Raw genomic sequence first — 13,966 nt, 5'->3', positions numbered from 1 at the left:
AAAAAAAAGAACAAAAGAAAAACATACAACAGCCGGTGTTCGCCAGTGGTCACCCACCTGACTACTAATCTGCCTCTCATTGGCTTGACTCTGGGAGAGCGGACGGGATCCCGTATTTTCCAATGGATATGGTCGTATGTGTCTGGTGGTTGGATAAGCTCGCCCTATATGGGACGACCTCTACAAACACGGGAGCCAAAACAAGGACAACGCAGCAAGCAAAAAAGAGCAAAAAACATACAACAGCCGGTGTTCGCTGGTGGTCACCCACCCAACTACTAATCTGCCGGTTAGTGGCTTGTCTATGGGGGAGCAGACGGGACCCCGAATTTTCCACTACCTATGGTCGTATGTGGTGGACAGACGGGCAGTTTCACATGATAATTCTGGAAGCTTTGGAAGGCGAAAAAAGAAGGGCAGGATAACCGGGGCCCAGGCTGCCGCGATTGGCCAATTCGAAAACAAGCCCTAAAGGGGTCCAGGCCGAAAGCGGACTAAATCCAGGGGTCCTGGGCCAGGAACCCCCACAAACGAGGGCTTTGGGCTCAACAAGTGCCACAAGTACGTGTATCGTCGTGTCTAGCGCGGCCCCTTGCTCTCCTTTGTTGGCCCTTGCTGGCCCTGTGTGCCCCCCCAATCTCCCTCCCTAAGGGCCCCCAAGGGGAAGTATAACAGGCCCAGAGACCCCTAGAGGCTACAGACAGCCCCCCCGAGCGGCTCTTGGCCAGCCGACACGTGCAGCCTTAGCGAGCTCAGGACTGTTGATCGTGGCGGGTGAGGCTCTCCGCTGGCCAACCACAGGCCGCGGGACCTGGGGCGGTAAAGGGTCAGCAGCGCTCGCTCCGTCAGAGATCTCATTTCAGATTAATATTAGCTCACTCTGGGATCGCCTCCGAGCGGTCTGGGCGAGCGAGGGGGTCCCTCACGACAAGCCCGTTGGCAGAGCCTGTTTGCAGAGGCATTATCAGAGGGTACCTCCCAGCGCCAGCGATGCAGCCACCAACTCGCGAGTCACGGGTGTTAACGCCACCAACCAGATGCTGCCAGATAACGGACACCACACGAAAAATGGATCAGGAAGACAAGCTAGAGGGCGAAAGGGGAAGTGGAAGTGGAAAATTTGATGCCGTGCCTGACTATGGATCTCCCTTTGGGCTGCTGGTGTGGGTTTAAAAGGCAATCAGGACGGCTGTTCTCATCTCAGAAAGAGTCCTCAGTCCGTACTCCCCAACTTCCTTTCATCCATCGAGAGTTGTGCTGGCCTTTGCCCCCTTCACGATGGCTACTACGACGACGGTCACCAAGAGAGGAGGCGCCGCCGTGGCCTCAATGTCAGTAGTCCTGCTAGTCTGATGAAGACTTCCCCCTCCGAAAATTTCTCACCGTTGCTCGTGCTGTTTTTGCTGACCCCAGATACAGCAAGCTGCCTGAGGAGGACAGTCGGTTTCCCGATATCAACACGATTCGGGCCGCCATCCCCAAGCACTGCTTTGAGCCGTCAGTCGCCATCTCCATGGGCTATCTGGTGCGCGATGTGGTCATGATTGGAGCCCTTGGCTGGGCTGCCCTCACTTACATTCCCACAATTCCTGACGCCACCATCCGGACCATTGCCTGGATCGTCTACGGATTCGTTCAGGGCCTGGTCTGCACTGGTCTCTGGATCCTGGGCCACGAGGCTGGACACGGCGCCTTTTCCCAGCACGCCATGCTGAACCACGTCGTCGGCTTCTTCTCTCACTCCGTCCTGCTGGTGCCGTACTACTCCTGGAAGTTCTCTCACCACCGCCACCACAAGTACACCGGCCACATGGAGAAGGACATGGCCTTTGTGCCCCGGACCAAGCCCGACTACGCCAAGCGAACCCTGGCCGCCCTCGAGATGCTCGAGGACACGCCCGCCTACCAGTTCGTCACGCTCATGTTCCACCAGCTGTTCGCGTGGCAGATCTACCTGCTGTTCAACATCTCCGCTGGCCGCAACAGCATGCAAAAGTCCCCCACGACCATGTTCGGCAAGAGCCACTTTGGGCCCAACAGCGCCGTGTTCCGCCGCAGCGAGGCTCCCTTCATCTTCTTGTCTGACGTCGGCCTCGCCATGACGGCCTTTGCTCTGTACAAGCTCGCGGGAGTTGTGGGAACGGGCACCATGCTGCTCGTCTACGCGCAGCCCTACTTCTGGGTTCACCACTGGTTGAGTATGTTTTTCCCCCGGAACAGACGCACATGCAAACGCATGGGCGAATGCAAGCATACAGATGCAAACACAAACATGGCATGTCAATGTCAAAGAGAAACAGGATTGCTGACCAGATGCTATTCTTAGTTGCCATCACTTACCTGCACCACACTCACGTGGAGGTACCTCACTATGATGCCGACAACTGGACCTTTGTCAAGGGCGCTCTGGCGACTGTCGACCGCGAGTTTGGCTTTGTCGGCCGCCACCTTTTCCACTGCATTATTGAGCACCACGTTGTTCACCACCTTTTCCCGTAAGTCTCTCCAGCTGTACCGTGAGCTGCTAATTGCCAATCACTGACATGTTCCCAGTCGCATTCCTTTCTACTACGCTGGAGAGGCCACCGAGGCCATCAAGCCCGTGCTTGGCGACCTGTACTACCGCGATGAGCGATCTTTCCTTGGCCAGCTCTGGAGCAACTTTACCAAGTGCAAGTACGTCGTGGCTGATGAGAAGACGCCCGGCGCTCTCCATTGGGCGCAATGATTGAATGAAATGGGAACATGGTTTAACGGATCGCGTTGGGTTGCTCTTGACTGTCTTTCTCGATGGGAGGGATAGTGGCTTTTCAAAAAAAGGGGAAAAGGGATCTTGGATAGACTCTTTTGTGTGTCCCTTCTCATGATGAGATGGGCGCCGGGTGTTTTGCGGTTTTGGTTGGTACATGATAAACTCTTTTGACTATACGAGGATATGGAAATAGAGAGGAGGGACGTCATAATAGACTTGACTTGATGGATCAATGGCATGATTTGCGATGAATGGTGTCTTCTTTAGTGAGTGAAACATATGTGAGTGAGGGGAAAGACAAGGCACCCTGGCAGAGACTTGATGACATTCTGCTTGTTGGTACATATCGGTTACCCAGTGGTATTGGGTTGCCCATTGAACATGCATCTAGTAAGCTATCCAGAAGTATTCGTACGATGTCGTCTGAGAAGTTTATAAAGCATAGTTGGTTCGATGTAGTGCGGCCAAGGCGAAATCTAGGGGTGCACGACATAGGCCTCTTCGGACGGAGGCGCGTCAACCTACAACTACCGTTTCACAAGAGGGCCGACCAGGGAGATGAGAAACTCAACGCTGACGCTTCAGTCAAGGATTCTGAGAGATAGACACGAAGAACCACCCCGTCCAGCAACTCCGGAACGCTGCAAATAAATCCACGATTTTCTCAGCTCTGGTCGATCAGATTAGAAGAGGATTCAAGGGGCCCAAAAGCCTCCATACGCTTGCCATTGCGATCACCGCTTGGATGCCTAGCTGTAACATCTCCCACTTTGTTGGATTGCTTGGGAAATGTGTCGTGTTGAAGCCATTGAGACTGTTGCCTATCTTCTTGTAAGAATCACTGATCAGTGCATTTGCTGCCTTGGGGTTGTTGTGAATTGTATTGGCGGTATAAGCATCTGGACGATAACAATGTACGTGACCGGCAAAGGCAGGCAGTACTCACCACCGCAATCGCCACTAGGTCTGCACGGTCCTGCAAGGAATACAAGATCAGATCGAGGGATTCTGATCGGGTTCATGATCTGATAACATGACGGCGGCCACGCTGCATGGCTGCAGCCGACGAGGGTCGTGCGCGTTTCTCCATCGGGGCCCAGGTTGAGACAAAGCCCGTTGTTGAGGCAGGTGTCGCCGCGGAAACAACAGTGGGTGACATTCTGACCCGGGTAGCATGGAACCGGCTGGGGGAGGCCGATGGATGTAGCGTATGGCGAGCCGTTGAGGTGGTAGCATGTGGTTGTTGCTGGGAAGGTTGGTGGCCATGGTTGTTGAGGCATGGCTCGTGGTGACGAGTGTAAGGATAGATCTCGTGGATGGATGCTGGTGTTCCTGATGTCAAGGTTGAGCTGGATTGGGGAAACTCGCAGGATATAGATCGTTGGTAGGTAGTATGAATAAGGCAGTGCCTTCAATCATGAAGATAATCACACAAAAAATATCACCAATAGGTGTTTCTTTGTACCTACTGTCAGCGGATATTGTTGCCTACCTACCTTACGAAGGTGTATTGCTTGGACTGGACTTTCCCAGGCCACGCCGTAAGGTACTGTGTTGATAAGAGCTTTCAAGTAGCGAAGATGCTGATTATCGTGCAGGAGACACCGCGTCTTGGCTTCGTCTGTTATTTCTGCCTTTTAAGCTGGGAATGGAGATCTGGAAGCGCTTACAAAAATTGTCATGCAACTGCTACCAGACGGGCACTAGTGGTGAGGGAGTACGTGAATGAAGATTCTAACTCTTAGCATTGGCTATGTCATAAGAGGTCTCTACGTCTGTTAAGGCATACCGACTATAAATAAAATTGAATACATATACTCGAAAATTGCTTTTACTACGGGCCTACATGTAGCAACGCGGGGGAAACAGCAGCTTCGGAATCTCACCACATTAGTAACGTACGGACCTACAATACATTGTTCTTGACTGAATATACCTTAGGGGTAGATAGTAAAGCAATGGGAGCGTTGCCGTAATGTCGTTATTTTGATGGTTCTCGTAGAAGGAAGGAGAGAAGTATAGAAAGAAGACACTAAAAAAAAGATGCCCACGAGAATAAGCGAGTTGAGAGTGACAAGAAATAGAACCAGATCAAATCGAGTAGATTGAACAAGTGGAAGTAGAAAATCCGAGCTGAACCTGAAGAGAAAAATGGTGAATGGGCAGAGACAAGAGAGGAATGCGTCACTAAGGTGACTCGAACCGGGAGGCAAAGGTGAAGACGCCCCCNCCCCCCCCAGAAGGGAGAGCCTACCCAAGTCCATGACGGATTGGGTACTGTCAAGTGACTGATCTTGAATCTAGTTGATTGGGCTACTCGACTGGGACCTGGGCTCTATATTTTGATTTATGAAGGGAAGGGACCTGTATATCTTGAGGGGAGAGCTGTAAAACGATTGGTTCGGCCACTAGTACCATGGGCTGAGGTATGCATGTTGGTTCGTCGTGTTTGTCAGGCCGAGAGCTGTAAGTTGGGTCAAGGCAGTCACTCTTTCAGAATGAGGAAGAACACACTGTCATAAAATTCTCTGCATTTTTGAGGTAAATGAGTGGCATTTATGTTTCAATCTCCTCAGAGATACGACAATCTCACGCCTCTACAAAGTACTAATCTTACTTCATTAAAATCGGTGCTTTCCGGGCACCTTGGCGTCGTAGAAGACGAATCCAGCATACTCAATGACAATCGTAATGGCATAATCCAAGGGAATACCGCTCGTGAACCGATAGGTGCCCTGCAAATCCCTGATCGAGCTGAATAGTCCGATAGATGCAGCGCATAGACACAGCCAGTACTCCAGTGGCAGTGGCGGCGACGAATGCGATGAGCATAACAGTCAACGAGCAAATATGCCATCTGTGGACATGCGCAGAGAACGGTCCATCTCTTTGGACAGTGTTTAGAAGAGCTTAATCGTCGCTAAAAGGTGGGAGCTGAAATGACGTACAAATGTATCTAATCCATCTACGTAAGGGAAACCGGATCTACGATTCCGATGCCAACGGGTATAAAGCACGAGGGAGTGGGAGGTGTGCTTTGACCAGTTTGACCATGCCTCGTATTGAGGAGGTTCTCGTATTGACATTGAGCCATAGTTGGCCTGGGCGGAAATAGTGAGGATTCGTATGGGAATGAGGCTGATGCAGGATTTCTCGGGGATTGAAGACTGTCACCACCAATGATATATAATAGGCAAGGCGAGATACATAGAAGACGAGGTGACAAACCCAATTCTTTCCTCAATCGCTTGCACTTGTGAAAGCTCTTCTACTCGACCGTCCGTTGCTGTGTCTCTCGTTTGGAATATGCATAGCGTAAGCGCCTGGAAGTTTTAAGCAGAATGTAGAGGAGCAATGTCTGTAAATGCAGTTCAGGGCGAATATGATTAACGTGATTGTTTTAGGCGTGACAGCAACAAGTCGCATTGTCCCAGCAGTGGACGAAGCTGACTGGGCGTTACTAAGAGCTGATTCACACCGAAGCCGCTGAGAACCAACCTGGGCTTTCCAACTGCGTCAGCGTTTGGTCACTCAGAGAAGTGCATGCGGCTAAAGCGCCTCATGATGCGGCATATGAATCCGGGAAACAAGCTGTAAATCGGTTGTGGGCTGACATTATTAATGTATACCTACTAAGCTACCATACCTTACATTATATATCGCGATGACTCTCAGGTGCAACTTTCATCACCAATTCCGAAATTCTCTACTGGTTGCTACAAAAGCTGGTGCTCGACCACACGAACGTCCCTAAAGTCCTACCGACTGCTCAATGGCGTCTTTTGAGTACAATGAGAATAAGCAAAGGGTGCTCTTTGGGCCACACAGCCTTTCCAAGCTGCCCTCTGAGCTCGCCAGGCTAGGCTGTTCGAAACCGCTCATTCTAACAACACCGACCAAGACGTCATATGTCGACGACATCGCAACTCTTCTCAATGGCCAGATTGCCGGCTCATTCACTCGAGTCACAATGCACACCCCGGCAGACGTCACCGAGGACGCCTTGAAGCACTGCCAATCCGTCGATGCCGACTGTCTCGTGTCCATCGGCGGCGGGAGTGCCGTAGGCTTGGGGAAAGCATTGTTTGTACGCACGGGATTGCCTCATGTCTGTGTTCCGACTACGTATGCGGGCAGCGAGATGACGCCCATCGTGGGCCAGACGGAAAATAGGGTGAAGACGACTCATGTTGATCCAAAGGCGATACCGGCGGTGGTCATTTATGATGTGATTTTGACCCTGACATTGCCGCCGAAGATGAGTGCGACGAGCGGCCTGAATGCCATGGCTCATGCTGGTACGTTATAAATAAAGGCCTTCTGATCTCCTGCACGATAAGCAAGTCGAATTTACTCACAGGCAACTCGTCTTAGTGGAGGCTCTATACGCTCAAGATGGCAACCCCATCGCAAGTATGTTCGCCATCAGAGGGATCCAAGCGTTGGCCTCATCTCTGCCTCGAATCGTGCAGAACAACGACGACGTCGACGCTCGCTCAGATGCCCTTCTTGGCGCCTGGTTCTCCGGCAAATGTCTCGCCGGGGTTAGTGTCTCCCTGCACCACAAGCTGTGTCACGTCCTCGGAGGCACGTTCAATCTGCCGCACGCAGAGACGCATGCTATTATACTGCCTCATGCGCTGGCATATCTGGCCCCGAGCATTCCGGATGCGATGAGAGTGTTGGCGGAGAATATTCCTAATAGTGGAGGGAATGCTGTCGATGGCCTGAACAGGTTATTGTCCACCCTGGGCATTACATACAGTCTAAAGGACCTCGGGATGAACGAGGAAGACATCGACGTGGCCGTGGCAACTCTTCTCAAGAAGCCATTTTGGAGTCCTAGACCTCTTGACGGTAATTTACTTCGCGAGTTGCTGAGACGAGCGTGGGAGGGAAAGCCAGCACAGGTAGCAGAGTAGAATAGCTGCTGCGGATACTTGATATACGCTCAACTGAGATGGCATATAAATTCACTAATGATAGCTTCAGTGTGTACGAGTGCACAATCTTTCCCGGACAGTTTGCTTGTCCGAACAAACACCACTTGTTAAACGCCACAGTCTACACTTCAACCACCCTTTTGAATCACTGGGAAGTGTAAGGCTGTGAAGAGAAAAGGAATAGAGGGTGACCAGTGGATAAATTGCGTGCTCGCTCATAGTTGTTCGGCAATTCACTCTCCACCTCTTGACAACCGTTGACTCTGGCCTATGACGGGATTGTCATTCGACGCACCATAGCTGAGCCTTTTGCTTAAGCATCATATGGCTGCATGAAGGTGTTCTTGCGAATGACCTCAGCAAAGTCGGGGATGTGAGTGCTGTGGCACCACGGCTTGAGCGCCTCTTCGCGATCAATGGTATCCGCAAAGCATCCGAGCCACTGTAGACGAGGAAAGGCCTTGGTGACATCTATGAGAGTGTCTGTGTGAATGATTTCCGTAATGTTCTCCACGTGCGGGTGGTTGCTAGCGTTGTCGTAAATGGTGGCCAGCTGGATGACTTGGCCGAGAAACGTGATGTTTCCGACTGTGCCGAGGTCCTGGTGGCGGATGATGGTCTCGGCGACGGCTTCGGCCTGGTCCTTGGAGGCTCCCAGCTCCAGCAGGAGGTTGAGGGCTTTGAAGGCTCCGTAGAACTCGAATGACATGTGGGTTGCAGCCAGGTTTTCTTCGGCGGTGCCGATGTCGTGTAGGAGGGAGGCCAGGGCGAGAGTGGATGGTGAGAAGGTGTCTGCATGTCCGGGGAATTGTTGCTTCACAATTGCGCTTGCTGCATCATGTTTAGTTTTATGCCTATGTTCAAGGTTGTTGGAAGATGCATACAGAAATAAAAGACCCTCATGCTGTGATTGAAAGTTTGAATAGGCAGCCGTTCTTTGGCATAGCTTTTGACTTTGACAACAATGGGATCGTCATCTGGGAACTTGATGTCTGCGACAAGGAGTGGCCCTGGGCGGTTCTGGAATGGTTGACTACCAAACAGTTTGCTTGGATCCAGAGGGACAGAGGTCCAGCCGTTCTGCTTGATCTCATCTGCCGGCATGTTGATGAACTCGAGAGTGAAATGTTAGCAGCAAATCTTTGTTGTAGGCAATGTATAAGATGCTGGTGTATGAGGAAGAGAGTCGACAGTTGTGGATGATGAGGGTTCGAGGGGATGACGTAAGCGGAGACTCACCTCGAGGCGGCGAGGCTTCAGATGGAAGCTGAGAAATGAGGCAGAGATGGTGTAAGAGAGGAATCGAGGCGGCAGAGGAGGGGAGTTGGCAGTTTTGGTGATGATCTATAGATGCTGATGGCGGATTGAATGCTGAGTGAAGAAGGTTGAGAATGTTGATGAGATCTGGATTGAAATCATCTCACCCGAAAGCCAGAATTGACGCGACTTAAATACAACTTTGCTTTGAAAGTGAATGCCTGAAACGACGGCCTGACAGCATCACAGCTTTCCTAATCGGGTAATCTGGTGGCGGGGTAGGAATGAGTTGATCGAGTCGCCATCATTAATAAGTCGGCGATTTCGGGTGAGGAGACGCGAAAGCCGAGGCCGTGTAAATGAATGCCTTGTAAGACGTGATGTTTCTGATTTTGGTACAACCAAGTGCAATTTGAGTGAACCGGGATATAGAGGTATTGGTCATCAGTCTGTGAGGGAGTCAAGGCCATTGTGCTTGTTTACTTGCCTACCTACGTCCTGAGAAAGACCAGCATGGCAGGGCCTATCAGATGGGCTATTCAACGCATGAAGGAACATAGTGATGAGTATGTCACTGGACAGAAGGTAGCGTCGAATACGGTAGCCGTTGCGGTGTCCCGGTGCTTTGCAGATAGAGGACTGTATGAGAGTTGTCTTGCGATACCTTATGTTTTTCATCAGCGGTTAGGCCATTCGCGTCTACAGCGACTGTTCGTATAGCTGGGTGACTGTATTAGCTCTACGGATGCCATGAAAGACTTCTTGTCCTTGACAAGCGAAAATGTCACATGATGGAGTCAATGGGTTCAGCTCCCCGTGCTAACTCCATTTGCCTAGATCCTAGATAGTCTGGGGTGCATGATTTCTCCAACTTCTCCCCAGCTTCTCGTACGCAAGCCGTGTAATCTCATCAGGCAATACTTTCTCCCTCTTTCGTTCGAAGAGAGTGCTTTCTCATGAATCCCAGTGAACTGCTGTGACGATATATGGCTCCTCCATCCTCCGGATACCTAATGCTCTCCCTAAGATGACAATATGAACGCAACTTCTCCGCAACGCGTTAGCCCAGCCAGGCGCTACAACAGGTCGCGATGCGGGTGCTTGACCTGCAAGTGAGTCCTCTCATTCGACAATTTTCACCGTCTTTACAACACGTAGCGACTTGTTAACACATGTATTCCGCGGATGGAACAGGCGCCGCAAAGTCAAGTGCGATGAACAGCGACCGAGGTGCTCCCATTGCGAGCGTCTGAATCTGGAGTGCAAATGGCGACCGCATCACGCTGCTGCGTTGGCAAAGCAACGGCAGGACACCAACGGGGAAAGCGCCGCATCGTCGAGCCATCAACTGGCTCTATCGCCGTCTACTGATCCATCGCTAACGACAACTGGCTTGCGGACATTGCAGGCTATGGACGAGGTGTTTGATTACGCGAGCTTCATGTGGGATCCCGGCAGCAGTCTCTGGCAGCAGGAGAGCCCTGACGTGGTGACCAGCCTTGCGATGCCTACAACTGCGGTATGTACCAAAGCGGCAGTAAATGTCTTCTTCCATGTATCGCTGCAATGATACATCTCCCGTTTTCAGTTTCTGAAAGATCTTGTCTCTAAGAAGTAAGAGTTAAAGGCAGACAAAGTTGCTCACAGTCCCATAGGAGTCTGGTCCGTATGCACACAGTCATGCGAATCCTTGCATCGTAGATGTGTTCCCCGACACGGAGGCAATCCAAGACAATGGAGACCAAGCTCTAAATAAGAACGTCCCCACCTCAACCGAGAGACTCATGGAGTTCTTTGCCAAATCTGCCACTCCGCCAATCCTTGCTGGGGTCGAGTCGCAAAGGAAATGGTTCTCCATTCGTCAAAGCCTCGTCGCAATGGCCAAGAGCTCTCGCGTCCTGCGTTGCGCCATCTTGGCATTCTCAAACACTCTTCTATGCCGGAGTAATCCGTCGTGGACCTTTGACGACCAAAGCCACTACCAAGAAGCGACCATTGAAGTGGAAGCCCATAATCACGACTCTCTCACTGGGCATAGCCTGGCGCGCGAATGCTTACTCGCCGCTCTCTTCTTCCTGAGCTATGTCGGTATCATTGAAAGCAGGCTGGATACGGCTCACCGATACCTAAAGCAAGCGTATACAATATTCCAGAAAGGAGAGAAAGCCTCATTCTCCCATGTCGAAAAGCAGGTCCTTCTTTGGATCCGGCTATTGGATGCTCGCGCGGTGTCTGCCGGGGGGGAAGGGTTGTTCTTGTCCAAAGACGATGAGATAGAACTCGTAGAAGCCTCACCTGCGAGTTTCGACGCCGAGACGGACGAGGGTTCGAGAAGAGAGGATGCATGCAGTGATGACATCGAAGACGTCCTATTCCAAGTCCTCTATCAGCCCGGCATCGTCTTTTTCCAAAAGGTGCAGAGCTTCATGGGTCGCATCTCCAAGATTGATCCCTGGCACCGGTCGAGAGGCACCGTGGAAGACGAGATCGAAGTCATGAACATTGGCGCCTCCATTGCCGCGGACTTGCGAACGCTGTATGACCAGCGCCCGCCCCTGATGGACTACGCCGTTGCGGGCAAGCTGTCGGAGCCTCACATCTCATCGACCTTGGCCTTTACCATCACCAGAGCGTTCCGCACGTACTTGTCCAACTATTACGCCAGCAAAGTGCATCTCCACCGCGTCGCGTACAAACACCTCCCGCTGACCAAGGAGGCGACCGATGCGCTCGGGCAGATCCGCAAGCTGGCGCACCAGATCTCGTCGGACCTAGCTCCTGAGGATTCGCTGCCGGTGAATATGCTCTGGCCGCTGCTGATGCTGGGCGCGGAGGAGCAGGATCCGGATGAGAAGGCGTGGATCCGGGCGCAGATTGTGAGGATGGAGGGTGTTGCTGGAAATGCGAGGATCACGGCGCAGGTCTTGGAGGAGGTGCAGGCTCGTCAAGAGGCGTCGAAGGCGCGCGCGGATATTCGGTCTGTCATGCATGCAGTGTTCAATTCCTGCTTTGCCATCTTGTAATATTATTGCTGCCGAGCTGGTTACCGAGTTGGCGAAGGTGGTGTCTCGTCGGGTCGGCAATGTCGGGAATGGCCCCTTGTCGGCAAAACACTCCCCACGCTCATCGCTTCGGGTTGAACGATGGACGGCTTGTATCAGACTGCATCTGATTACTCTTTGGGGGTAGAACTTAGTCTTGGGGCACTTTGATCGATACATCTGTATATTACTCAACCTTGTCATCCTTCTTGAAGTGGTATATAAGTCTTTGGACAGTATCTCCGGAATTTATCTGCAGCTCATTCAATTCTCAAGTCAAATCTAGTATCTTCCAGTCAACACCTTGTTTTCTTCTCTCGTTCTCGCTCTAAAGCAACAATGGGCTCATTACAACGAGCAGCCAGGCCGTTTCCGCCCGGTATCCATGTGCCTAGTTTAACCTGGTTCATCAACGACGCATCTCAGGAAATTGACTGGGATCTACAAGAGAAACACCTGAACTTTGTCATCAGCTCTGGCCTCCATGGCAGTAAGCGCATATTCATTCTTTCAAGTACTGAGCAGCTAACGTGAATATTGTCCAGTTGTCATCGCCGGCACCAATGGCGAAGCCGTGACCTTGACTCAAGATGAAAGGATCAAACTCATCAAAATGACACGCCGCGTTGCTGCTGAGGTTGGAAGGCCGGACATCCCAATCACTGTTGGATGCTCCGGGCAGTGCACACGAGAGGTGATTGCCGAAACGAAAGTGGCCAAGGAGGCCGGCGCAGATTTCGTCTTGATGCTTGTGCCCAGTTATTTTCATTTTGCAATGACCAAGGACGCTATAGTCGCATTCTTTGAAGAGGTATGGAAGCCTCTTATTCAGAATTCCTGGCAAGAGACGAGGCTAATCGAAGAGCTAAAGGCAGCTGATGCGAGTCCGCTTCCCATCCTGATATACAACTATCCCAATGTCGTTGCCGGACTCGACGTCGACTCGGAAATGCTCGATCGCCTGGCCAAGCATCCCAACATTGTTGGTGTGAAGCTTACATGCGGCGGCATTGCCAAAGTATCCCGGATCGCCGCCTCATACACTCCCAACGAGTTCAGTGCTCTTGCTGGCCAGAGTGACTGGTTGGTACCAGCCCTTTCTGTCGGAGGTACTGGTGCCATTACCGGCATAGCCAACCTGTATCCCAAGGTCAGCCTGCTGAACATCTTCTGTTGTTTGACAAGTGAGAGATTACTGTGGCTAACGATTCAAAGACATGCATACAAATTTACAAGCTCTTCGTTGCAGGCAAGGTGAAGGAGGCTACAGCACTGCAGCTTGAGCTCGCAAAGATGGAATGGGGCTTTGCCAAGGGCGGCATCAACGGGACGAAATGGGTGGTGGCCAAGCTGCGTGGCTATCCAGAGGGGAGCTGTCATTGTCGTCGGCCGTATCCCAAATTTGATAGCATTGCGCAACAGGAATGGATCGTTGGAGTGGTTGGAGCACTGGCGGCGACGGAGAAGGGCATTGAGATGGGGACTTCATGATGGCAGAAGAGACACGGACATGATCAATAGACTGGTATTTTAGACAAGGTTCAATTTAGAAAAAGAAGAAGACAATAGGAACTTGTAAGGATATCAGTACTTGAACTGTAATCATTATCATAACACCGTTCTTGGTCTCAGTCTTGCTCCCTTCTGTGAAGCAGTGCCGATAGGATACGAAAGCCCGTCTCATCATCCAAATCAACCGTGTTCCGCCTTGTATACATTTCTCGGACCGACTTAATGACAGTTACTCGTTGAAATGGAAGCATAGCTGGGTTGAACAGCCATTGGCTCAGTCTCATATTCCCGAGCCAGCGATCCTTGAGCCAACCCCATGGTTAATGTCAACTCGCGTATGAAGCCGATCGGCTCGGATATCGGGTACGTCGCTTAACCGCTATTTCCTTCGGTCAGTTGCCGACCTCATTGGCCTCGTCTTTGCCACCTCTCTCCCCATAGCGCTGCGCCACCAGCAATAA

General features: G+C 51.5%; 4 protein-coding genes across 4 annotated transcripts; 3 read left to right on the top strand and 1 right to left on the bottom strand.

The window, feature by feature from the left end:
• Window positions 1-677: 677 nt before the first annotated feature.
• On the top strand, window positions 678-2,728 carry CCMA1212_006203 (uncharacterized protein; the record flags this gene model as incomplete). Its single annotated transcript, XM_073703437.1, is given in 6 exon segments — window positions 678-971; window positions 1,048-1,161; window positions 1,177-1,331; window positions 1,420-2,198; window positions 2,327-2,495; window positions 2,554-2,728. Coding segments are annotated over 6 exon segments (1,686 nt in total), but the record flags the coding sequence as incomplete, so codon positions are not given.
• Window positions 2,729-6,524: 3,796 nt separating this feature from the next.
• On the top strand, window positions 6,525-7,674 carry CCMA1212_006202 (Maleylacetate reductase; the record flags this gene model as incomplete). Its single annotated transcript, XM_073703436.1, has 2 exons — window positions 6,525-7,050; window positions 7,127-7,674. The coding sequence occupies 2 exons, from the start codon at window positions 6,525-6,527 to the stop codon at window positions 7,672-7,674; spliced, it is 1,074 nt and encodes a 357-aa protein (XP_073557728.1).
• Window positions 7,675-8,008: 334 nt separating this feature from the next.
• Window positions 8,009-8,799, bottom strand: CCMA1212_006201 (Cyanamide hydratase; the record flags this gene model as incomplete). The annotated part of the gene is made up of 2 exons (XM_073703435.1): window positions 8,009-8,526; window positions 8,580-8,799. The coding sequence occupies 2 exons, from the start codon at window positions 8,797-8,799 to the stop codon at window positions 8,009-8,011; spliced, it is 738 nt and encodes a 245-aa protein (XP_073557727.1).
• A 1,180-nt stretch (window positions 8,800-9,979) lies between these two features.
• Window positions 9,980-13,484, top strand: CCMA1212_006200 (Putative 4-hydroxy-2-oxoglutarate aldolase; the record flags this gene model as incomplete). The annotated part of the gene is made up of 6 exons (XM_073703434.1): window positions 9,980-10,064; window positions 10,147-10,471; window positions 10,608-11,971; window positions 12,290-12,483; window positions 12,539-13,143; window positions 13,209-13,484. The coding sequence occupies exons 1-6, from the start codon at window positions 9,988-9,990 to the stop codon at window positions 13,482-13,484; spliced, it is 2,841 nt and encodes a 946-aa protein (XP_073557726.1). The 5' UTR covers window positions 9,980-9,987.
• Window positions 13,485-13,966: the final 482 nt, after the last annotated feature.

The sequence above is a fragment of the Trichoderma ghanense genome (assembly GCF_004382785.1).
Source record: "Trichoderma ghanense strain CCMA-1212 chromosome Unknown scaffold_7, whole genome shotgun sequence".
NCBI lineage: Eukaryota > Fungi > Ascomycota > Sordariomycetes > Hypocreales > Hypocreaceae > Trichoderma > Trichoderma ghanense.
This window is presented reverse-complemented; position numbering and strand designations above follow the sequence as displayed.